General features: G+C 52.6%; 8 protein-coding genes across 8 annotated transcripts; 4 read left to right on the top strand and 4 right to left on the bottom strand.

Moving 5' to 3' along the window:
* Positions 1-389: 389 nt before the first annotated feature.
* Positions 390-1,478, bottom strand: PODANS_7_4340 (uncharacterized protein; the record flags this gene model as incomplete). The annotated part of the gene is made up of 1 exon (XM_001907539.1): positions 390-1,478. One exon carries the CDS (start codon positions 1,476-1,478, stop codon positions 390-392), a length of 1,089 nt encoding a protein of 362 aa, XP_001907574.1.
* A 1,424-nt stretch (positions 1,479-2,902) lies between these two features.
* Positions 2,903-4,238, bottom strand: PODANS_7_4350 (uncharacterized protein; the record flags this gene model as incomplete). Its single annotated transcript, XM_001907538.1, has 2 exons — positions 2,903-3,122; positions 3,178-4,238. The coding sequence occupies 2 exons, from the start codon at positions 4,236-4,238 to the stop codon at positions 2,903-2,905; spliced, it is 1,281 nt and encodes a 426-aa protein (XP_001907573.1).
* Positions 4,239-4,751: 513 nt separating this feature from the next.
* On the bottom strand, positions 4,752-6,026 carry PODANS_7_4360 (uncharacterized protein; the record flags this gene model as incomplete). Its single annotated transcript, XM_001907537.1, has 1 exon — positions 4,752-6,026. One exon carries the CDS (start codon positions 6,024-6,026, stop codon positions 4,752-4,754), a length of 1,275 nt encoding a protein of 424 aa, XP_001907572.1.
* A 1,463-nt stretch (positions 6,027-7,489) lies between these two features.
* On the top strand, positions 7,490-8,779 carry PODANS_7_4370 (uncharacterized protein; the record flags this gene model as incomplete). The annotated part of the gene is made up of 4 exons (XM_001907536.1): positions 7,490-7,747; positions 7,819-8,201; positions 8,255-8,510; positions 8,570-8,779. The coding sequence occupies 4 exons, from the start codon at positions 7,490-7,492 to the stop codon at positions 8,777-8,779; spliced, it is 1,107 nt and encodes a 368-aa protein (XP_001907571.1).
* A 3,587-nt stretch (positions 8,780-12,366) lies between these two features.
* On the top strand, positions 12,367-13,474 carry PODANS_7_4375 (uncharacterized protein; the record flags this gene model as incomplete). The annotated part of the gene is made up of 3 exons (XM_001907535.1): positions 12,367-12,600; positions 12,683-13,282; positions 13,424-13,474. The coding sequence occupies 3 exons, from the start codon at positions 12,367-12,369 to the stop codon at positions 13,472-13,474; spliced, it is 885 nt and encodes a 294-aa protein (XP_001907570.1).
* A 688-nt stretch (positions 13,475-14,162) lies between these two features.
* PODANS_7_4380 (uncharacterized protein) lies at positions 14,163-14,930 on the top strand (the record flags this gene model as incomplete). The annotated part of the gene is made up of 1 exon (XM_001907534.1): positions 14,163-14,930. The coding sequence occupies one exon, from the start codon at positions 14,163-14,165 to the stop codon at positions 14,928-14,930; it is 768 nt and encodes a 255-aa protein (XP_001907569.1).
* Positions 14,931-15,499: 569 nt separating this feature from the next.
* PODANS_7_4390 (uncharacterized protein) lies at positions 15,500-19,269 on the bottom strand (the record flags this gene model as incomplete). Its single annotated transcript, XM_001907533.1, has 2 exons — positions 15,500-17,397; positions 17,457-19,269. 2 exons carry the CDS (start codon positions 19,267-19,269, stop codon positions 15,500-15,502), a joined length of 3,711 nt encoding a protein of 1,236 aa, XP_001907568.1.
* A 2,667-nt stretch (positions 19,270-21,936) lies between these two features.
* Positions 21,937-23,616, top strand: PODANS_7_4400 (uncharacterized protein; the record flags this gene model as incomplete). The annotated part of the gene is made up of 1 exon (XM_001907532.1): positions 21,937-23,616. The coding sequence occupies one exon, from the start codon at positions 21,937-21,939 to the stop codon at positions 23,614-23,616; it is 1,680 nt and encodes a 559-aa protein (XP_001907567.1).
* Between the last annotated feature and the right edge of the window lie 158 nt (positions 23,617-23,774).

The following is a 23,774-nucleotide window of genomic DNA, read 5'->3' as shown; positions in this document are numbered from 1 at the left end:
ATGTCCTCTTTATATCAATGAGGCCAAGTCTGCGAGTGTCCAAGGTGGCTATTCCCATCTATCGACAACTTGTGATCACGCACCAGAGGCGACAGTGCATGGTACTTTTTTTTGTTATTCTCTTCCAAAATGACAAATCGGCTCGTTGATAGTTGCTTGCTTTCATTACCAATGACTTGCTGACAGCGGGGTCATGGCGGCTACCACCTGCCGTGCAGGATGCGGCGATCTTTGGATGGCATCTTCGGAGTTAACAACAGTTACATCCAGTCTTGCTCGGCAAACAACAATTACCACAAGAACTGCAGCAGTCGAGCCATGCAGCTACCTAGAACCCAAAAGATGCTGACACAATCTGCCCTTCCGCATTCTGTCAATCACGATGGCGGCTAATCGCTTGCAATCATCCTTCGAGGCCAGTCAAGCCAACACCTCCAAGCCTCACCAAGACACTGCTCGACCATCTCGAAAACATACCTCCCCGCGTCTCTTATCTGCCAAGTCTCCCTCGCATAATGCAGCAGCACACAAAAATAACCCAACACCACCAGTGACTCGGGTCGTTTGTCCACCAACAAAGCCATGAACTCGGGGGCCACCACCACAGACCACGAATAAGTCATCTGGTGCTTGTTCCCCTTGCTTCCGGCCTCTTTCCCAAGCTCCTCCCAGTCGGCAGACAGTACTGAATCGAACCCAACCTGAAGGAAATCGATCGCCTGCATGCACGCCTGTCTTTCGCCCCCGGTCAACGATGCTGATGCGGCAACCATCACTCTGATTCGAGAGCACTCCTGCCCAGTCGGTTTTCGAAGCAAATACTCCTGACTCCAAGACAGCATCCCAGTGAGCTCCGACTCCATCAGCAGAGGCCAGGATGATGCAGCTATCGTCCTCACTCCACGATGAAGACGCGCACACCAGGCGTACTCGGCGAGGAACTCATCGATCGGTTGATCTCGGAAAGAGAGAGCATCAGCCAATAGGTGATGTCCGAGGATGCCAGAGTAGATGAGAAAGCTCACGCAGTTGGACCGGTCGACTTGGGATAGCTGGGCAATGTTGAACAGAGAGACGCCATGCGTCTGCAGAGCTATGGCTTGCTCGAGGTAGGTTTCTGATTGAGAAGGATGTAGGCAGGCAAGGTGGCGAGCTGAAAAGGCGAGGAGTTGGTAGAGGAGATAGGTGTCCTGAAGACCCTTTTGCAAGGCCAGAGCGAGAGCTGCTGAATTCTCGGACGCCCGAAGAGGGGTGGCCCCGAAGTCGAAGATGTCCTTTGAGGATGTCAGGTGAACCAAGAGGTGAATATGACGGAGATTGAGCAACCCCTCGGGGGTTGGGCTGTATAAGGCCCGGCTTGTATCAGACAGAAGTGTGGAGGTCTCCCGGGGGGTGACACTGGACGTTGAAATGCCGGCGAGACTGCGACGTCGTGACAACGAACTTGAAGAAGGGCTATCTGCCGGGGCTTCGGACATGAAGCTGCATTGCCTTGCCGAAACGGTACAAAGTGAGCATGCTGGACGGCCTTCGTCACACTTCGAAGACCGATCGAGGTTAGTTCATCATTCACATCAACGAAAATTCGCTGAGAAGTTACCAGACACTCACCTTCACATGCCGCAATTTACTAGTCCCAGCCGTCAGTTAGGTAATTGTCCATTGTCAAAAATCGACAAGTGGCGTTGTCCTTACCATTGCACACAGCCACGCCGGGATTTGATGTGGCCCCGGCGCCGCATCGTATCTCGTATCGGGAAAACGTGCGCTAGAGACGATGGAACACACTTGTGCGAGGTCTTGGGAGATTGACTCCATACACGCCGCAGCTTTAAAAGCTTGAGCAAGGGTGGCACAGCACATTGAGCCCCCACATCTCTACCGGGATTTATTCCTACTGCCACTGTTGGGCCCTGCTTCTTGATGTCTGGTGTCAGCCAACACGCGTGTTCGGCAGATGCCGGTGATGCAACACCAAAGGATTATGTTCCAACAGTGTCTTGATAACCTGGAACCCTTGCTGAGAACTGTCATGCATATACAGGATGAATAGTCAGGGGCTTAACTTGAGCCACAGGGGTAACTTTACGAGGAATGCGAGATGTTGAGTACCAGAAGTTCCAGCGAAGCCCAATTATAGTCTCTTTCAAACTTCACAAATGTTGGGTACCTGATTGACAGAGAAATGTTTGTTGACGGTGATAACATGAGAGATGGGACTGGAAGCGGAGAAATAATATCAGGGGCATCCAAGCAAAGTTATCTGCCCAAGGTACCTTTCCTCCAGGCCTATTCGAATACCTGGGGTTAAAATCTCTTTTCCTTCCCGGACTAAGCATGCCGATGTTGGTTTCCTCTGAACCTTTCCTGGACTCAGCCCTCTTCGATTCACCTCTTCGCCACGCCAACACCCCTTTTCACATGGTTCTGTCATAGCTACGATGGTCGTCTTTCACCTCCCAGTTATTATCATGTTCTCTGTCCTTGCTGCTATCGCCATTGTCTCCTTTGCTTGGCACGCAATTCAAGCGCGAAGGTCGAGCCAGTAACATCGATACCCAAAGTATTTGCAACTACTCAGAGAGCAACACAGATCTCGTAACATGGTGAGTCACGTTCTCAACTCGTCGTCTATTCTCCGACTAACTGACACCAAATGAGCAAGAGCCAAAAAAACGCTATGAACGACAAGAACTGAACGAGATACCGATAAAGAGAAACTGTCGCAAAAGAAGGTTGTCATCTCCGAGTTATCCAGCACCGAGAAGAGAGTAGAAGGAATTATGGGTGATGAAGGAACGGCTGGCCAAGGAGGTGGAGGCATCGAATATTGCGAGGTACACATTACTGATGAAACATGAAAAATACCCAACCAACATCCAACCTCGTCCATATGATGACCCTAGACATCGTTATACCCCAACATGATAGGGTCTGGTTCCCTCGCGACTAGCCAGGTCCAAACCGCGCAGGGAGCGTAGCTGGTCAAGGTTGAGTATGATCGTCCGTAATCAGCCCTTTCGAATACCGTGCCGGTTGTATCTGAGCACTTCATGTGGGCCACATTCTCAGGTGTAGCGACTGCCAGAAAGTGCTGTCGCTGTGGGCCGGGCGGAAAACATCTGCTCGTGTCAGCTTCTTTGTTTTAGCTTATTTCCTGTTACTGAGACCACGTACAAAGCATTGCCAAATATTCCATGGCACAAGTTCGGCTCCTTTTTCAACAACCCCTGCGTCCAGATACATTGCCTTGCCCTTTTGAGCGCTCCGTCGATCTTGTCCTGTAGTCGTGGGAAATATGGCCGCAAAGAGCAAAGCGATATCACGAACCCTGGCGCGCCGTGGCAAAATTGAACCAAACCTTTCCCAGGGCTCGTATGGCCTTCAATGCTGGGCCAGTTCCCATCGTGCTGCTGCATCATCAACAACTTCTCCAGCACCCTCTCCACCCTGTCTGCCAAATTTGGCATGGAGAGCACCACTTGAGTAATGATGCCAATGTCTCCATGCACTGCTCCCAAGTACCGTGTTCCGTGCCAGATCCATTTTGCTCGTCTATCTTCACGGGGACTTCCGTTTTTCCCTGGTGACCCCAGCCCGTTATTCAGGATGGTGTTGGCAATCTCAGCCATAGCAGGGTCAATAATCTTGCCGCACTTATCAGCACCGACCCAATGCTTCACCATTCTCAGCAGATACAACGTCCCTCCCCTCCCATACAGGTTTTCGTCTGGAAATTCGGCCACTTCGGCGACCTGCTCCACTGTCGCAACAAAGTCCCTGACGTGGCTGAGATCCTTTGTCAGGGCAGCTCTGACAGCTTCAAATGCCAGTCTCTCATCCGACACCCCGCAACCGTGGCTCCCCAACCGCAAGTTGTGTCCCCTAGACCCAGAAATATAGCACTGAGCCCAGTGCAAGGCCGGCTGACCGGATACGATCAAATCTGGGAGTCTGGCGCTGACCTGAAGCAGGAGGTACGCGATGCCCGTGGGGCCAGACCAGAGGCCCTGCAGAGCTTCGTGCGGGTATCGGCTTCGAGGAGGGAAGTTGACGATGATGTCTTCGAGCGCACCCATCAGGTAGCTGCTGGTCTCGCTGACGTCGAGGAGGTCCTCCGAGGGAACGTCGATGTATCGCTTCTTGGGCTGGGAGAAGCCAGCCTGACCCGTCATGGCCACGATGGCTCCCGGCACCCCCGTGGTCATCGGCGCCGGGGACGAAGGGTGGTACGGCATCTCGGTGAATGGGTTCGGGATCTGCTGGATACGAATCAATCGAAATTGAGCTATCGAATCGAACAAACCGCAGCAAAGCACAGCGATCAAGAGGCGTTGACCTTTGCCTGGCGCAGGCACGTCGTCATGATGTCTACACTCTGGAGCAGATGCTTGGCGGGAAGGTGGGGCCGCTGCCGGCTTTCAATGTGCACTACCGTGAAAGAATGAAATGCGGGGAGCTGGACCCAAAGGATGGACGAAGGATGGAGCAGAAGGTCCGGGTACCGCGGGGCATCCCGTACATTCTGACCAACCAGACCCCCCTCGATTCCCCGTTTTCTTCACACCTGGATGTGTACCTAGGTACCTACAGATGCCACCAGGACTATCACTTCCCCTCAAGACAACATGTTCAGCTTATAATGGTAATACTATTACGGGCTGTGATGCTACCAACGCAATGCAAGTTCATGCTATCATACAACTCAAGTCCTCTCCGATATCCATGCTAACTGAGAAGCTGAGACCAGCTCATTGCCCCTTGGCAGCAGCATCGGCAATCTTTTGGGCCTTCTTCGCCTTCTCCTCCAACAGCTTGCGCAAGTCCTCCTGTGTCTCCTCCAACAGCTTTTGACCCTCGTCCGAATGCTTCTTATACACCTCGGACAAGACACCAATGTTGTCCTTGACCTTCTGTGTTACGCCCTCGGATGACGAACCAAGGAACTGGCTCAGCACACCGAAACCAGTGCTTCCTCCCACAATAGAACTGGTCCAGCTCTTGCCCGTGTCCCCGGCCTCCTTGGCCTTGTTGACGGCCTGCTTCACATAGTCTTCCAGCTTGCTCGAGTCACCGCTCTCGGACATGCTCTTGATTTTGGAAAACAGCTCCGAGGCATTTCCTTGCTTGAGGATGTCCTTGTTATTGTTGATCAGGTCTCTGACCGCAGGGCTCTTGTCAAGATAAGGCTTGGCGGTTTCCAAGCCCTTGTCCCAGACCTGGTCACCCATCTTGCGCACCTGCTGTGTCTTCTCCTCGACCAACTTCCGCACCTTGTCGGCATTCTCGGCGGTGAAGCCACCCTTGATGATGTCGTTCACTTGCTTCCATGTGTCGTCCACGACCTTCTTGGCCTCTGGTCCGTACTGAGAGCCCATCTGCTTCAGGGTGTCGAAGGAGCCGCCAAACTTCTCCTTGAGCTGAGGGTGGTTATCGAGCAGTTGCTCCGAAGCATTCGCGCTGAGGTTGGCAATTCTCTGGCTCAGCTTTTGCAGGGCCTCCCAGCTGCGGGAAGCGGCCTCGAGAGTCAGGCCGGCAGCCGTGATGTTCTGAAACTCCCTGTATGTCTCGGCGACGAGCTTGTCAACCTCTTCCTTGTTCGCGTCCCGAATGTCTTCAATATCCTTGAAGGCAACATCGACATACTGGCGGCCTCCTGGTACCCAGCCAGCATACGAGTAGCAGACCTCCTTGACCTTGCCGAGAGCCTCATCGGTGGAGGGAGTCTTGTTCTTGAGGGTGGCGGCGAGCTGTTCATACTTCTTGTTGGTCTCCTTGACGGTTGCGTTCATCGTCTTCATCATCTTGCCCGATGGGGTCATGGTGTAAATTCCATAGAGGAGGGCAGCGCCGGCGATACCGCCAGCAACGCCGGAAGCGAAGTGACCTGTCCCGCTGGGGGCGGCATTGGCTGCGGCTTGTGTGGTGGAAGAAGCTGTGGACTGGAAACGACGAGGGGTGGATTTGGTGGTGCGAGCCACGCGAGTCGCGCGGGGTACGATGCGGGCGGGAAGTCTGGACGACATGGCGATGTTCTTTGCTCGTTTGCGACTTCAGGGGATGTGTTGTGTACTGGAGTATAGGTATGGATGACAGGAGCCAAATTGCTTTACTGTCGGTGACGGATGGAAAGTTGTGGTGTTGATATTTTGGTGAGAGTCGATGTTGCTTTGGTACGGTTGAGAGTCCAGAGAAAGCACAAGGAAACTTTTAAAAGGGGAAACAGAGCCGGCAGACACCTGATTCTGTACCGCCTGCAACCGGCGCGAACTCAGATCATGACGTTCTCAGTGGAAAAGGCGTCGACGCGGCGGCATTGCCTGCCCTGATTGGCTGGCAAACTCCTTGGTCTCAATTGGAGCCATGACATCACCACCCCCATGATGTCATTGCGCCGGCTGAAGATTGCCAGGGTTAGGGTCTCTGGACTTGGCTCCGGATTATCGATAAGATCGATAAGATAACGATAACCTCACGTTGTGCATGAACTCCGGCTTCACACACCGAACCTCTCACCGAGACTCCCGTTTCGTGAATCCCCACATCGCCGGGTGGATGTTGGGGAATGCCACCTTCTCCAACTTTTAGCGCAGCTTCCCCGGCTGGGGGGCTCCGGGGTCTCCGCCTTTTGCCCAGAAAGCCAAGGTTGCAATGAGGGGATCGTGAGCTGACCCCCGGCCCTGAACAACAAAAGTTTACGAATACCATGGTCGTGCTGGTTTCCCATCTCGCCAGTCTTCAAGGCATGAACGACTGAACGAGGCTCTCCTCTGGTGTGAGTGGTATTCTTAGCACATGTTCCTGCAGTTTTAATTATCCATCCGAGCAGGCCAAGAGCACGATAGAGTGTTCATCGCAACCCATCGCACCGCCAACGTGGAAATAAACATGTTTCCCGTCGCCCCGGCGCCATCCACCGGTCTGCCAAGGGCTGCCGTTTCAACGGCAAAATTCACGAACCGCTGCACCTCGCATTTATCCGGCCGCTCAACCGTGGTCATTGGGGCGCTAGCATCGGAAGCCAGTGACAATCCGACCATACCCGTTCGCTTCTCATGGAAATCATGACCGTGGTGAACTGTGCCTTCACCAGTCTCGGCCGGCTGAATGATGAACACGAGCCCGAAATGACTTGATCCCCGGAGCCCAGACCCCAGGAGCCCGGTTCGGAGGGCAGCCCCGAAGTGCCGTATGGGCTGCGTTAGGTAACATCTTGATGCTTCCCTCATGCTCTGTGGAACGCGTTCCCGGTAGAGGGGAGGCGAGGTTGTATCGGTCGAACCCGCCAGGGACCATAGCACTCGGATCGATGTCCAGAGTTCCATTGATGGTCTGGTGGAGGGCAGCATTGTGGACCACCATCACGGCCCATCACCATGGCATGACGACTTGACATCCGTCCATAAAAAGGCATCGTGACCCAGGCCATCTCGACTGTCTTTTTTCTCCTCCATCCTTTCTCTCCCCAAGGACCGCCACCCCAGACAAGATGCATCTCCCGACAGCTGCCTCGCTCCTCCTCTCAGCACTGCCTCTCGCAGTTGCCACCCCTACTCCCGGCCACGGCCACAAGGAGAAGGGTCTCAACACCTACGCCAAAGAGGCCGGTCTGAAGTACTTTGGTGCTGCCACCGACTCGCCCGGTTTCCGTGAGCGGGCTGGCTATGAGGCTCAGTATCCCAAGTATGACCAGATCATGTGGAAGTCGGACGAGTTCGGCCAGACCACGCCTACCAACGGACAAAAGGTACAGTCTTGCATCCGTTATGCGAGTCGCCATGCAACATGAGTGGTAGCTAACATACTCTCAACCAACAGTGGCTCTTCACCGAACCACAGCAGGGCGTCTTCAACTATACCGAGGGCAACATTGTTACCTCCCTCGCGAAGAAGCACGGCAAATATCTCCGCTGCCACGCCCTCGTCTGGCACTCTCAGCTCGCCCCCTGGGTTGAGGCCAAGACCGACTGGACTAAGGACGAGCTCCGCGCTGTTATCGTCAACCACGTCACGCGCGTTGCGAAGGCCTGGAAGGGTCAGTGCTACGCTTGGGATGTTGTGAACGAGGCGCTCGAGGAGGATGGGAGCTACCGCAAGTCCGTCTTCTACAACGTCCTGGGCGAGGAGTACATCAAGCTCGCTTTCGCGACCGCTGCCAAGGTCGACCCCAAGGCCAAGCTGTACTACAACGATTACAACTTGTAAGATTGATTTCCCACGACCAGCTTGATGCCTGACGCTAATACACCCACAGGGAGTGGCCCCATGCCAAGACTGAGGGCACCCAGCGCATTGTCAAGATGCTCCAGAAGGCCAAGATCAGAATCGACGGTGTTGGCCTTCAGGCTCACTTGATTGCCGAGCAGGCCCCTACTCTCGACCAGCACATTGACGCCATCAAGGGCTTCACCAAGCTCGGCGTTGAGGTTGCCCTTACCGAGTTGGACATTCGCCTGCAGGTGCCCGCCAACGCCACCAACCTTGCTCAGCAGAAGGAGGCTTACAAGAACGTATGTCAAACCCCTTTTCTTCCCTTCCCGGCGTCATTCATACTTATACATGTCAATAGGCTGTTGGCGCTTGCGTCCAGGTCAAGGGCTGCATCGGTGTCACCATCTGGGATTTCTATGACCCCTTCAGCTGGGTGCCCTATGTTTTCCCCGGCGAGGGTGCTCCCCTCCTCTGGTTTGAGGACTGGAGCAAGCACCCCGCCTACTACGGCGTGCAGGAGGCTCTCAAGAACGGCACCAAGAAGGGCAAGCCTGGCAAGTGGTGGTAAACTGCCAAGTTTACTCCAGTTCCAAGTAGATAACAAGGTGTAATACCACTGTATAATTGAAAGAAACATGATCTTCCAACATTGACCCACTTGTTGTGTACCGTCTTGTTGCAAAATCCACAGGCAAAAGACACAGCCAACTTCTGCGGTCGGTCCTCATGATTTGATAGACAGCTGGAATAAACCCTTCACACCTGGGCCTTTGACTGCAGCCTGTACTGCATCCACCTCTCTGGTCCCGAGCTGTGACAACGAGTGAATGTGTGCGCTCATGTGTTCCCGAAGTTCTGTTTTCAGGCCAAACTTCAAGGAACAGTTCTGGCACGGGAACACTTGAACCAGTGTGGGCCGTACACATCGCGCACCTCGGCTGAAGGGGCTGGTGTAGTTGTCCACATTTGTTCGAGTGTCTGACGGCTGCTTTGGGGATTGTTCGAAGCCCTTGAGGGTGCACTTGATCTTGCATGTCGCCGGTGAACGCTCGGACACACTTGGCATGGTACCAGATGCTGTACATGCTGAGAAAGTACGGGTCAGACTTGAACCTCCCAAGTCCGGGAGGATGTGCTGCTGATTTCAGTTGCTTTGGGTCATCTTTCAAGGCCTGCAGAAGTTTCCCATCCTAATCGAATCTTCCCACAAACGAGAGCAGGTCATCGTCGATGTCAAGGATATCTGACTCCTGATCTGGTGTGGGCTGCTCTGCTGTGCTGTTGGAGTTAGGGGCAGTGAACCCCAAGAAAGAAAGAACTCGGTCTGCCCAGTGTGCCACAGCATAGTCCTGGAAGCCATAGTACCCATCCGATGCGAATTCGCCCTTTCTGATTCCCCCCCATTCGGGTGTAAAGCACTCAAATACGAGGCACTGTAGACACAACATGGTCATGGCACGCTCTGCGGAAAACCGTTCGATGTAGTTGCTTTGATTAGCGATGTAACTACCAATTCATGTGTCAGCTGTGTCTCAACTTCGGCCAACCTGATACGGAGCACGCGTACTGTACCACCGTAGCATGAATAAACTCAATTCTGTTCCTTCTTTGAGAATTATAACGAGTGACCACAAATCTCTTTGATGTGTACGACTGGACATCTTGAATATCGGACAATCTGCTCCTCTAGGTGGATAGCAATGGCCGCTTGCACTTCTCGCCATCGTAGGGGATGGATGAAACAAATCATGAGGGACAAGATACTATGAGCCTGCTCCGCTTCATGCTTGTTGGGTTAGGTCTGATGCGCTCTAGAGTGCGACCAACCATACCTGCAGGTAAACTATCAGTATCGCACATCCACAGCGTGACAAGGGAGTTATGATGGCTTACGCCTGTTCCAGTTCGTCGGGGAAGCAACGCGGATGCAATTCCTCGTGGAGTCTCTCTAACGATGGCTGGCCTTGCAAGTTCTCCATTACAAGCTTGGCAAATAGAAACATTCCCAAAGTTTGGCTGTTAGTCAGTAGACACCTTCAAATCGTTCTGCTGAGCATTTGATAGGGGAGTACTTGCCGTCTGTTCTATCCATCTTGAGGTTATCATAATTTAGCTCCATGTCTTCAACCAACACTAAAGACATCCGCTTCTTGATATCTGGCTCAAGCCGGGTTACAAGAAGCAACCGGATTTTACCAGGATTCTTATTTTCACACGAGATGATCGTTTCAATCAAAAGGTCCATAAGCTTCCCTCTCTCCTTGTCGGGACACTCGTCCAAGGCCGTCGATCACCAGAAAGGTTTTGGAGCTGGTTTGTAGGAGCTCCTGGAACAACTGTTTGGTGAACTTCTCTGACTGCAGGTGTAATTCGCCCGTTTTATCCTTAGCGCCATAGTAGTAGGGGACAACGTCGCGCTGTTGGTCAATGAGTTGAAGTAGGGAGCTCTGACAATGGATCGAAATGTTCTTCTCTCCGGGTCTTGATCTTTACAGTAGAAGAACGCCACAAGACCATTCTTCTTCTCCTGAATCTGGTCGATGATGGCTGATGAAAGGACACTCTTACCTAGGCGTAGGAAGTATCAGCCATGTACAAATATCTTGAATGGTGAGAGTAAGCATGGCAGGACCTACCAGCCCCGGGCTTTGCGTATATCCAAAGAAACGGTGTTCTAGGATAAGGATTGGATATCCAAGTCTTGACGTAATCGTTGTCTAGTAGCCAGAGTCCAGGTTGGTACTTTGTGCCGTTACTGTGTGCATTTCGCACGTCTTGGTGCTCCTCGTGATATCGAATGCAGCTTGGAGCTTGGAGCCATTGATGCACGGCTAATAGCTTTTCAGAAGCACGCATTCTCCGCTGCTCATCAATCTCGTCGAGGAACTTGATTCTGTCATGCTCCGAGTGTTCGATATGAATCTGGTTGACATGGCTTTCAAGCAACGACCGTTGCTGTTCTAGGTCACCGAGGAGTGCCCCGAACCTGCTCTTAAAGTCATTCCACAGCGGCCGAAACCTCAACTTCACCGCTAAGATACGCGAATTAATTACATGACCTGACCCGGTGGATTACTCGCTACCATGGAGATCCTATGAGTATCCTACTTACCCGACTTTGCAAATATGCGTAGAGCTCTTCTGTGCAAATCAAGAATTGGTTCCCATATCGAGGACAGGACCGATTGAACTGTAGTATCTGACCGAAGATATGCTGGTAATTCTTAAAAATGGGTAAAGTTTTCTCGATTGTGCTGTAAGCATCAAGCAGGCAATCGAATGCGTCGGTGCCACCTTTGGCAGTCTGTTGGTCAATGGGTCAGTGAGTGGAAATCGGTTATCAGTGTGGTACAGCTGAGATTTATCAAAAGTAAAAGCTTGAGAGGACCCCAGACAAATGCGAGGATGCCGTTGCTGTTGACAAAGACCTCGATAACCTTGCCAAACTGCTCGATGGCTTCAGTGAACCCTTGAATTCTGCCCACCTGCATCTGCTTTTCCCCGTCGCGCTGCTCGGCTTGGATGGACAAAATCTCGCTTTTCAGTTCACCGAGGCTAGTGATCTGGAATTGCTTTTCAGTCTCATCCGAAACTTCTTGAGCGCGGTTTCAAAGGCATTTCCGGGCTGTATTTGAGTCGGTTGCGAGGCCATGTTGAATGTTGGAAACCTGGGGCGGACAATGCCAGCTCACTGCGGTGCATGGACAGGTCGAAAACCTGCTTGTCAAAAGGACACGCGGGACTGGTTCAACTTTTTAATGTAAAATACAAATGCAAAGATCAAGGCGACCTTTTCTTGGCTTGCAGTTTGTGAGAAGGCTCGGTGGTTCGCCCTGTGGTCCGCCCCGGGCAGTGCACCCTCGTGCCTTCCCGCCTGTGTCTCAGCAAGTGATTGAATTGTTATACAAGATCCCCAGTCCCTGTCCAGCTACCTACCTCTCGCAATTCTTTGCTAAGCAACCAGGCCTCGAAAACTATACTCCCTTCAACACCCTTTCCAGCATGGAGGAAGACCATGAAGCGACTTACCGAATCGGTCCTCATGAAATATAACGAGATCCGCCATACTGCCTGTTACTCGAGAGGGAAAATTGCTGACATTTTGACCTGTGCAGCCTCATAACTCCGAGCACCTCGGCAGTTTCCCAGTGGGAAATGATTCACAACAGTAGCTCGTTTGGAGCGCCCCCTATCACTAGCGAACTCTTTGAGAATGCCAACGAAGAGCCCATGATAGATCCAGCAGTACTAGGGGACACATGGAGTCAAATGAAGGCTTGGGCCACTTTATGTGGCATCAAAGATGATCCCATAGCACCTGGTATAGCTGAGTTGCTGGAAATCGAGGAGCAAGAAAGTGGAGATGGCGGCTTCTGTTGCTACGGGACTGTGAGTTCTTGTCTGCATTCACGGTTATCTGCCACGGGTCGTCTCATCTCCATTGTCTCTAACTAACGCCAATGTCCAGTAGATCAGCCATGCCGAAGTGAAGCTGGTTGGTAACCTGGCCGAGTCCAGAGACAGGCTTCTGAATAACGAGCATGTTCAGTCATTTGCTGTCATCAAACACGACGACTACTTGATGGTCATATTTTCAGATAATCACATATTCGCCCAGGTGAATGAGGCTGTATCACAAGCTCTCACTTCGCTGTTCAACAAGTTCAAGTTTTTCGAAGTGAAGGCGTTTGCCCAAATAGGGAAAATACAGAGCCTCTTTTACCAGTCACACACTCCTGGCCAGGCAAAGCTACGAGTGGACATCAACATATACGGATCTGCTGCCGATGCCGATGCCGTAGGGCTTTATCTCGGCAGCACTGCCAAGCTGTACCTTCAAGACCCCGAATATGGCACCGAAAACATCGAGTATCTGAACAGGCAGTTGATTCACTTCCCCGGTTTTGAAGAACCTAAAGTCTTTGCCGGGCCCGGGGCGGATTTTGCTAACAAGACCAGCAAAGCCTTGCAGGGTGTGCGTTCCCAACGCGAACACTTTGACCAAACGCTCTCGCAAATCTTGCTGACCAGTCGCAGTCATCATGTACTTGTGGTTGGAAGAAATCAAAAAGTAAGTTTCTAACTACCGGGCCTTAATCGAGACCACAGACTGAACCTGTTCTCTAACATCTCTCTAATTGCCGAGGCATCTTGACTTCTCACTTACCATAGCGAAATACTATTGCAAAGACCGCAATATCAACATTCACAGTTACCTCAACAGCAATCTCGTCTTCACTACATACAATACGGTGGCGGTTAGCAACAATGCAAAGAATAAAGTGCATTGTTTCAGATTGAATGTTCAGGGTTGTCGTCGATGAGGGTCAGTGACCTCCCAATTCTATAGGAGCACATACTTTGTACTGACTTTAGTTTTGCCTGTTAGCACATTTGATCAAGCGACCCCAGACAACACTTTTCAAGGCAGCGTGTGAAATCCGCGCAAACTTCGGATGGTGCCTCACAGCTACTCCCATTCAGAACCGGCTGGAAGAGCTCGGGTCGCCCCTTGCTTTCCTACCAATCGACCAGCTACAAAACCGGGCCATGTTCAAGAAGAAGATCATGGATGCGTCTTCGCCAGATGCACATACTGTAACCTAGCAATTCACTCTATTGTTCGAGACACTGTGCCTGAGGAGGCCAAAACAGATGCTCGAGCTGCCTCCGATTGAGGAACGCTACCACTACATCACGCTCTCCCAAGAGGAAAGAAACCGCTATGACAAGACAGCTGCTGACATGAGCAACTGGATCAATCACAAAACCGGCTTACGTGCAGACCAACGGGACCATTTGGTATCTTCCAAGTCCAGCTCCAGCTTCGCTTGGTCTGCAACCAAGGGACGTTCCAAAAGCCTTTCCAACGACGTGGCCGCAGAGACAAGCTGCTAGAGCGGGAAGAGTTTCTCTATGCTCTAGGTTCAAGCGCTGATATTGAATGTTCCATGTGCGGGATACCGGTCCCTGCCTTTGATGCAGCACCTCCAAAACTCCGTCATGGCTGTGGGCATGTAATTTGTCCAGAGTGCATCCCCTCCGATGACCAGAGATCAGCGAACAAGACCTCGTGCTTGTATTGTGGTGGGCATATAAGTCCAAAATCAGACGTCCTGACGCCAAATAGCGGTGACGACAACAATGACAAGGTGGACCATTTCGATCTATCAGGAGTCTCATCGAAAATCGAAGTCCTGATCCGCCACCTCCAGCAAACCCCAAGAGACACGAAGAGGTACGTCGGCTCTGCTAGACTGGCCGAAGTCCTTGAGAACCAAGCTTACATCAACTCACCCAGCATTGTATTTTCCTGCTGGACAAAAACCCTGGACCTGGTCGCACTCCATCTCACTCGGATGAAGATCCTTCATCAACGAATTGACGGCAGGCAAAAACTGGCAGAAAGACAGCACAACATGAGCCGTTTTGTGTCTGACGAGGGCACCTCCGTTCCAGTTCTGCTCACGACTACCGGTGTCGGTGCATTCGGGTACGTGCCATCTCCGCCAACCCCTAGGTATCCCAACCTTGCTAACCACCCGACTTCCCGTGTTTCCAGGCTCAACCTCACAGCTGCTAACCACGTCTACATTCTCGAGCCCCAGTGGAACCCAAGCGTCGAGAGTCAAGCCCTCAGTCGTGTTGCCCGCCGTGGTCAGAAGAAGACTGTCCTAGTCACAAGATACCTGGTTCATGGCACCGTGGAGATTGTATGATACTGCCTTTGCCTTCCCCACTCCCTTGAGATCCTCGATCTCAGACGTTTACCACCACTAGCAAATGAATGCTCAACAGCTCCGCAAAATGCGCCTGGCGGAGGCAGGATGGGCAACTCCCTAGATAAGACAAACGGATGAGTCCAGGTCAGCGTTTCTGTTTCAACTTTGCGTATAGTCCTAAGTAGGGAGTCAGTTATGAATAGTGCATAAATTGGGCTGCATAAACTCATGCATCTTGTCGCTCATGGCCAACCCCCTCATTCGCTCAAGAATCTTTCTCAGCACCAATGGGATCTCATCCATCATAATTACCGTGCATAGAGAAAAGCTGATTTCGACAGGGTCAACAGACAACATTCAAGCAATTATTCAGCTTTATTTTTGTGCGAGAAGCACTGAGAGTAGTAAATTTCGCTAGCCAAAAACAGGGGATATCATGATGCAGATTGGTATCGGGTCATCATGACCTTATACTTCCCCCCATTCATACCCATCATATTCTTGTTTCAGTCAGCCCAGACTGTCGCATCCCAATACGGATGTATATAACCCGAGCTCGCCTTGAGTCAGGCATATCCCCATTTCCTCATCATCTCTGCTGAAGATAGGCTTGAGTCTCCCGGAGGCAGGTTCATTGCTTTGAGCTGATTAGCTAACCCAACACTGATATCCACCTCGACCCCCTCATCGTGCTCCAGCTCCTCTTCCCCAACAGTGCTTTCCATCGTTGCTTGTTGGCTCTGTCTTTTGGCCGAGAGGTAAGATGCCCTCTTACCGGCCACCACGCTCCTCTGAGACCGTCGGCTGCTGTGTCTCCTGGCGGCAAATCTAGCCATTGGGGTAGATGGCTCTTCGCCCTCGTCGTCGCCAACATCGCCCTCAGAACGTTGCCAGCCCGACATGTCACTTCTTGCACTCCTTTGCGTCAAAGACCTCATGGGATATTGAGCACTCAGCGGCTCCCGCGAGTACACAACTTCACCTCCCGGAAGACGAATCTCATTGGCTTCCAACGTCTCGGCAATATCAAGAATCAGCACATCCATTGGACAGATGTAAGCAACCTTCTTGCGCTCACTCCAGGCAAGAATATGCCCGCATACTCGACCATTCGCACCATCAACTACCCATGCCCCCGAGTCTCCCGGCATGCCCATCGGAAGCGACGACTGTTTTGGGTGACGAGGCTGGTCTGGAGACGGTCGGGTTCCCGACACTTGATATGTCTCGCTTGGCGAAACCCGACCATAAATCTTGACGGACACCATAGCTGGGAGGATAACACCAGTCTGTAGGCCTGAAGTGCGTGCCATGCATTGAACCCCTAGGCCCGGCAAGCTTGACATAGGTGCAACAGTTGTAGGACAAATGCTGGACGAAGTGGTTTGTGATTGTGCTTTTGTCAGTGGCGGGTCGAGGGAGGGAATCAAATTCCCAGAGGGCAGTCGCTCGTCGAAGAATTCAAAAAGGGCCCAATCGATCTCGTGGTTCATTCCCCCCTCCCTACGACGTCGGATACCACTTGATGCATACATCTCCCCAACTCTGTACGTGTCGAGATGGTCTTCATCCTGGGTTTCCAGGCAAGGATAGAAACCAGCATCCACATCGTCCAGGGCAGGTTGTGTGACGATGTACCCGTCCCCACAACCGGGTTCAATTCCGGGTATATCTCCCGGCTCACTCTCCTGATACTCGCCGTCGTCGTCGTCGTCTTCCTCCGAATAGTCGCTAGTAATGGCCGACTCTGAAAAAGCATCAGAATCTGCATCAGAGAGGTCGTAGGCATCATACTCGGAACTGCTGCTGGTATCTTGGTCCGAGTCGCTGGGATTCGTGTACTGCTGTGCGTACCAAGCATGGAGATCTGTCATTCCGGGAGGCCCTGCCATGCTTCTTGGAGCACCTGACTTCCCTCCCGAATCGGGACCCGGTTCGTCCAACATATGGTGTACCGTCATGCCGTACAATCTGCCATCGACTGCGAGCATCCCTCCGAGGCTGACAGGTGGCAGATGGTGACTTTGGTTCCATGCCCCGATGCTTGCCCCATTCAAGGGTTGCTGTTGGTGTTCTGGATTGGCCGCAACCACCTCCTCTTCTGGACCAGCCATGCTTCTCCCAACAGCGTCTCTGCGAGATTTGATGACTCGGCCAGTGCATACCCTCAACCCGAGGCCGGCCGCAGCCAAAATGTTGCCAAGCCTCTTCTTCAGGATAGTTTTGACCAAGCTTGTGGATTGGCACACCACTAAAACTGTGGGTTTTGTTTTTTGAGGACTCTCTCCAACAGACTCCAGCGAAATTTCGACTGACTCGGGATTTTTTCGATAAAAGTGCCGAAGAGCCTGGTTGACCTGTGGCATGATGTTGGTGTTCCACCGCTCGACCTCTTCGGGTGGTAGGGGCACGTGCTTGAAGAGTCGTAGCTTCGGTTTGGTTGAAGTTTCATTGGCGTCGGCGGCTGGGATAAACGGATTAGCACCGATGGAGGGATTTGAAGACCCACGACAGCAGACTTACCTCTCGCTTCTGTTTGGACTTGGCCGGCTGATAACACAGAGGCGGACGGCTTTTCTGATTGCGAGTCCTTTGAAGGTCCAGCGATCGATGGTGTGCTCAGCCGTGCGTGCTCCGGGCGCACATCCCCTAGGTCATCACCCAGTCTCTCCTCAAGATTGCTGACACCATCCAGGATACAGCATGCCTCCAGATATCGACCAGCCTTGAATTCGACCCGTTCTACAATTTTGTCAGTCGTTTGCGTGCCACTCAACTCTTGGTCCACCGCAGACCACAATGTCTGCACTGCCTTCATGTAAAGCGTGCCACAGCGGATACCCAATTGAGTGAGAACGGACTCGGGCAGCACTGGCGGGGCCATGTTAGGGACAAGATTCTCAAGTTTAGTCCAGAGACCAATCGAGAGAAGAATCATGGCGAGAGAGTAGAGGTCGAAGGTCTTGGAGTCGGCATTGTTGGCGAGGGGGGATTGAACACTGTTTCGTGGGTCAAGGGGGTGTTTGTACAAAGAGAACTCTCTGGGACCTTCCTGATACTCTGGCTCTGTCTCTGAAAAAAGATCAAAGGAAGAAATAAGAGGTCTGCGAATATCAACCTCTCCTTGAGTGATTCCGCTGACTTCGGGGTCAGTGCCCACGGCATTGCAAAAAGAGATGTTTTCATCGCCGATGCTCCCATGAGTGATGCCCCGGTCATGCAGGTCAAAGACGCTGTTTGCCAGATTGGCAGCGAGCCGGAACTTGGCCTCAAGCCTAGGCTCAAAGTCTGGGCGGGCCAGGAGGTCGGCGAGTGTGCAGAGGTTGTTCAGGGGGTTTTGGGTCAAAGTTTCAAACGTGACGGCATTGAACTTCTGGGGAAACTGATAGATCAATCCGAATCTTGAGTTTTCCATGTCTTCAAAGTAGCCCAACAAACGCGGTAACCCAATCCACGATCCCGGCTGGACCGGCCTTTGAGGTTCAAGCTGAAGGCCAGAAAACAGCTTCTCGAAGCGGTGCATCGGTGGTGAGACACCCGTGATAGAGTATAGGGAGCTGAAAGGGGCATATTCAAGAAGAAGTGGCGATTGGGTATGGCGTGCACCAGCAGTAGTTCGTGTGAGTTTGGCGTAAGATTGCTTGTCCATAAAGACAATTTCGTGGGTTTTTTCCTTCTCGTCGTGCTCGGTCATAGGCGCTGCCTGCACCGACCGCAACGAGGTCAAGATCTTGGGATCGATCTGCTCTGGGGTTTGTAGCCGTGATGACGCAAAGGGACGCAGGTCTTCTGCTACCGCCGAGGACTTGGCCGGCCGCCCCCCGACGGCGGCAGAGCTTGCATATGATGATCTTGTTCGGGATACTTCGTAGAGGGTGTCGATAGCATCGGTAAGATCGCGGATCAAACCTTCAAACTTGCTCTTGTCCCAGACAACCATCTGAATCTTTTCTCCCCTCCGGGGTGGCTGTGCTGGCTCAACAATCTCTCCCGCCAGTCGTCTTGAACTCATCCAGAGTGGCTCGGCTTCGGCAAGAATTTCCTTGATGTTGGACATGATGTTGCTAACCAGTTCGCTGATTCCGGCCTTGTTCAACGACGAGTCTATCAACACCTCGGCCGACTGACTAGGGTCAGCCCATTCCAAACCCCAGGTGACGAAACGGTCCTTCTGAATCCTGAGCCTTCGATGCAACGACCTGACCTCGGGATCGGCTTCGGGGTGTTGGACAGAGGTCTGAACAAACTCGGATCTCCTTTTGGTGTCGTTGTAAAGCCTGCTCAGCCGGCGCTGGAAGGCCGGCTGGGCATCACCCATGGGGTTGAGAGGGTCCATGGCGGGAGACCTGTGTTGATGATGCTCGGTTCGGTGTTGCTGGTTCACTGGTGTCTTTCACACCCTAGTCGACTCCAATCCAAGCTACTACTTGGCATTCGGTCTCAATACATGGCCTCTATTATCGACAGAAGAGAGGGACTCGTCACGGCAAGGTAGTGCGGGGTTCTGGGGACAGTTTATGGTCGATGGTGGGCTGGCGTTGGCTGTTGGTGAGACTGATTGGAACTTGCCTGCGGGAAATACACAATGCACGCCAAGTTTGTTGTTGGTGAAGACCTGGAGGTCAATCGGGCAATCCACCAACGGGTTTATGAGGGGTACCTGTGGGAAGGTTGAAGACGCTGCGGGAGATAGTAAAGAGAGAAACGAAGTGAGCTTAGAGAGGAGAAGCAAGAAAGGAAGAAAGAAAAGAAAAAGAAGGCAGGCTGCAGCCGTTTGCCCCCCTTGAAAGTTGAGGTTGAGAAGGGAGGCGAAAATGGGAAGAGAGACGGCCTTCACCAGTGCAGCATCCTCTATCGTGGCAGCATCACACTTTCGGGATTTGGTGGTTGTTATTTCGGTGCCTGTGATGGGCGGGATCGCTGCGATGCCGCATTGGCCCATCGCATCCCGAAGCAGGCAATGGAGGGTGCAAAAAGCTGCTGCCTGGGCTTCTCTGGCGGGGATCCCTGCAGCCAATCTCGAAGCCCCAACTTTGGGGGTGTTGGCAGGTACTTCCCGTTGTAAAGTGGGGGCCTTCACGTGAGGTCCCTGCTGCCACGCACTCCTACCTGTTGTGGCACTTCAGTCCGAGCGAGAGGCCTACATAGGGTTAGGGTTCCCAGAACTCCAACCGCCCCCTTTCCGCCGGTCATCACAGTGCTTACTATGGAGACAGAGCGGAGAGGTTAGATTGACTATCACCTTACCAGAGCTGAAGCAGTAAACCTTCCACTTTTGACGTTGGAATCAGGGCGGATACTGTGCTTTTCTCAGTTCGAACTTTGCCCGTTTCAGTTTCGATGTTGCCTGATGCGGCACTGGATATAAGATCCGTCCGGTGCCCGTGCAGAAGAAGAAAGCAACACTCTCCCTCTAGACATATCATTGAAGCCTCTGCTTCTGTGGGACTGTGTTTCTGCATGCTCTGTGCCAGGTTGGTGACACGGTGTGCGTCGAGGCTGCTGTCCCTCAGTCTCTTCATGCATACGACGTTACTTGACCCTGCCTCGAGTCGCGCTCCACAGACATATTTGGCTTTAGGCACCCGAATTTCTCAAACAATCATAGGCATCTTGATTATCGAGGCTTCAGCATGTCTCGGTTTGGGTTGGTCCACTTCGTCCGCCGGCGATTTCATGACACTGATCGCACCATCATGCCAGACCATGGCCACTAACTAAGGTGCTAAATATTGGCAAAAGGGGTATCATTGGCCATCATCCCAGGGACGGAGTCGGGTCAATATGCACTGCGTATGATGCCCAAGAAATGTCTATTGTTCTTGTGGGTATGGTGGCGTCTTCTTCTCTGCTGAGGGTACCACGTCCACGGGTTATCGAGCGCATGTCTCGTCAGGCAGCGAGATTGATTTACGGGGCCAACGCGCACTAGCCGCGGTCATCACAGATTTAAGCATTTCGAAAATGAGGTTAAAATCTTACGTGCATTTATTTCACTGGACCCCCAGCATCGATACGACGTGAACATTGAATGACGTGACATTTGGTCTAGTTACCTTACCCTTATCTTTCAATATCTGCGTTATGGCAGCCAAATATTGCCAGACTAGTAAGCAGAAACTTCTAATATGTGGGTAAGGTAACGTTCGATGTGTTCGTTTTATTCAAAATGGCGGTCGTTGTGAGTTACAGTGTCAATGGTCCTTACACGAGGGCAGTCACCAGCCATGAGAACCTGATATTGATGACTTTCAAGTTCTGCATCCAAGTAGAATCTCATGCCACATAATGTGTGCAAATTTCCACACAGCTGAGAAAGAAGTTTCTCAAGACTTGAAGCTGTTACCAAAAGGCTGAAGGTCCTCAGACCTCTGAGTCAGGCATGTCCAAGCACCACTCTTGTTCGGATGATCCGACGCCAAGAGGAGGTTGACGATGAAGGCAACACCCGCCTGCAAACTTCCTGTTTATTCTCAATAAAAGCGTCAAGGCAAAATTAGATTTTATTTCTTACATGTAGGAGACCATGGCGCGTATCTCGTGTTGGCTGGACATGATGACGAAATGAGAGCCAAAAGCTCGAGCAAGCTCTGACCAGAGCAGTTGTCGTGACTGACTCGACATTTGAGCTGTCGAAACTTGCTTACCTACCGTGACCCAAACATCAAATGTTTGAAATATCTTGCCACTTCCACTCCAATGTCGCCTGGGTGGTCATTCGGTGAAAAGTCTCGATGCGAATACGATCAACATGTACAAAAGCTCGAGCGCTTGCAGACAGTTAAGCCCCGTCCTAATCATCACGCTCATTTTTCTTCGACAGGCTCTGGAGCAGTCGTTTTTTGTTTTGTTGTCTTTCCGTCGCTCAGTTTTCACTTATTATTATCCCCTCAAGTTCCTCGGTCTCGGTCAGCAACATCATCCATTCTCTCAGGCTTGCATTTCGCCCCTGCACCACGTTCTTGGCCGAAGCAGGTCTTCTCTTGATTAATCGCATAATATCATGTCAGCACCACTGCTGGACAGTTCTGATATTGAAACCAACCGGCAGGACGCAGAATACGAAAAGTTCCAGCCACAAGCTGCAGGCGCTAGAGCACCTGCATCCCATCGTCCCGCCCCCCCAATTCCCCGGCGGTCCATGCGCCGTCGACCCTCCAGCGTCTCTCAACAAAATCCATACCTCTACGAAGGCCGCGAACAGAGAGGAGAGCAACGTCGTCTCAGTCGGCTATCGATCAGCTCTGACGATGCAAGCCCATCCCTTGATCAGTTACGGAACCCAGAAAAAGACGATCTGGTCCACGATCTCCAGCTCGATTCCCGGGCGCCCACTCTACGGGGCTCCATCTCGGGCACGAGTTTGCCATATGTCGTTCCCGAACGACGCCGACTGAGTCGCCTCCCTACTGATCAGGAGCTCAAGCCATCCCCAGAGGACATCGAAGCTACCGCCGCTATCGCAGCCGCCAAAAATGACGCGCTCGACAGCCGCCCCTCACCATCTCCTACCCCCTCTCCGGGCCATCCTCACGACCACACCCATCCCCGACCACCTCTCTCTCTACGTTCCCGCCTCAAACACTTTACCTGGGCATGGTACACCCTCTCTATGTCCACTGGTGGCCTCTCCCTCCTCATCCACGCCCAACCCCACCAGTTCCCCTCCCTTACCCCGGTCCTCGGCCTAGCAGTCTACATCCTCAACATCATCCTCTTCACCCTCATCACCTCCCTCCTTTTGGCTCGCTTCCTCCTCAACACCGGCAGTTTCGTCGCCTCCATCACCCACCCCCGCGAAGGCTTCTTCGTCCCCACTTTCCTGCTCTCCATCGCAACCTTGATCACCTCGACACAAAAATACTGCATCCCCTCCCACATCCAATCATGGGACGGTGAACGCCAGGGGCTCCGCTGGGCCATCCAAATCGCCTTTTGGATCTACGTCGCCCTGTCAACCTGCCTAGCAGTAGCACAATACTCCTTCGTCTTTGGCCGCCGGCACTCCTTCAGCCTTCAAACCATGATGCCGACTTGGATCCTCCCCATCTTCCCCGTCATGCTCTCGGGCACCATCGCCTCCGTCATCGCCTCCACCCAACCGCCCGCCATGGCCCTCCCCATCATCGTCAGCGGCCTCAGCTGTCAGGGGTTGGGCATCAGCGTCGCGGCAATGATGTACGCCCACATGGTCGGCCGGCTGATGCAGTCGGGCCTTCCAGACAGGGAGCACAGGCCGGGGTTGTTCATGTGCGTCGGCCCGCCGAGTTTCACCGCGCTGGCATTTATCGGGCTTGCTCAGTCCCTCCCGGGGAGCTTCGACGCCAACATGGACGGGCTGCTCGACGCGAGCATCATGCTCATGATGGCCATCGTCGGGGCCGGGTTCCTCTGGGCGCTGAGCTTCTGGTGGTTTGCCATTGCCGTGCTGGCCGTGGTGCAGAGCCCACCGAGGTACTTCCACCTGGGGTGGTGGGCGTCGGTGTTTCCAAACACGGGCTTTATCCTGGCCACCATCTCTCTGGGGAAGGTGTTTCAGAACGAGTTCGTCCTGTGGTTTTCGACGGCCATCTCGATTGTTTTGGTGTTGGTCTATGGATTTGTTCTGTTCCACTGTGTCAGGGCAGTGGTGGTGAGAGACATCGTATATCCAGGCCGAGATGAAGACGTGGAAGACCACTGATCGGCATGTCGGCGTGCACATAGATAAATAAAAAAAGTTACACATGGCTGACTGCCAAGCCCTCAAGCTTGTCCATCATAACCCCTTTCCAGGACCCACTTTACCGCTATTTTCGGAGACCAGGGCCTGTCACAGCGTCAATTCATCAGTAGCTCATG

Source organism: Podospora anserina, chromosome 7 (assembly GCF_000226545.1).
Source record: "Podospora anserina S mat+ genomic DNA chromosome 7, supercontig 1".
Taxonomy (NCBI): Eukaryota; Fungi; Ascomycota; class Sordariomycetes; order Sordariales; family Podosporaceae; genus Podospora; species Podospora anserina.
This window is presented reverse-complemented; position numbering and strand designations above follow the sequence as displayed.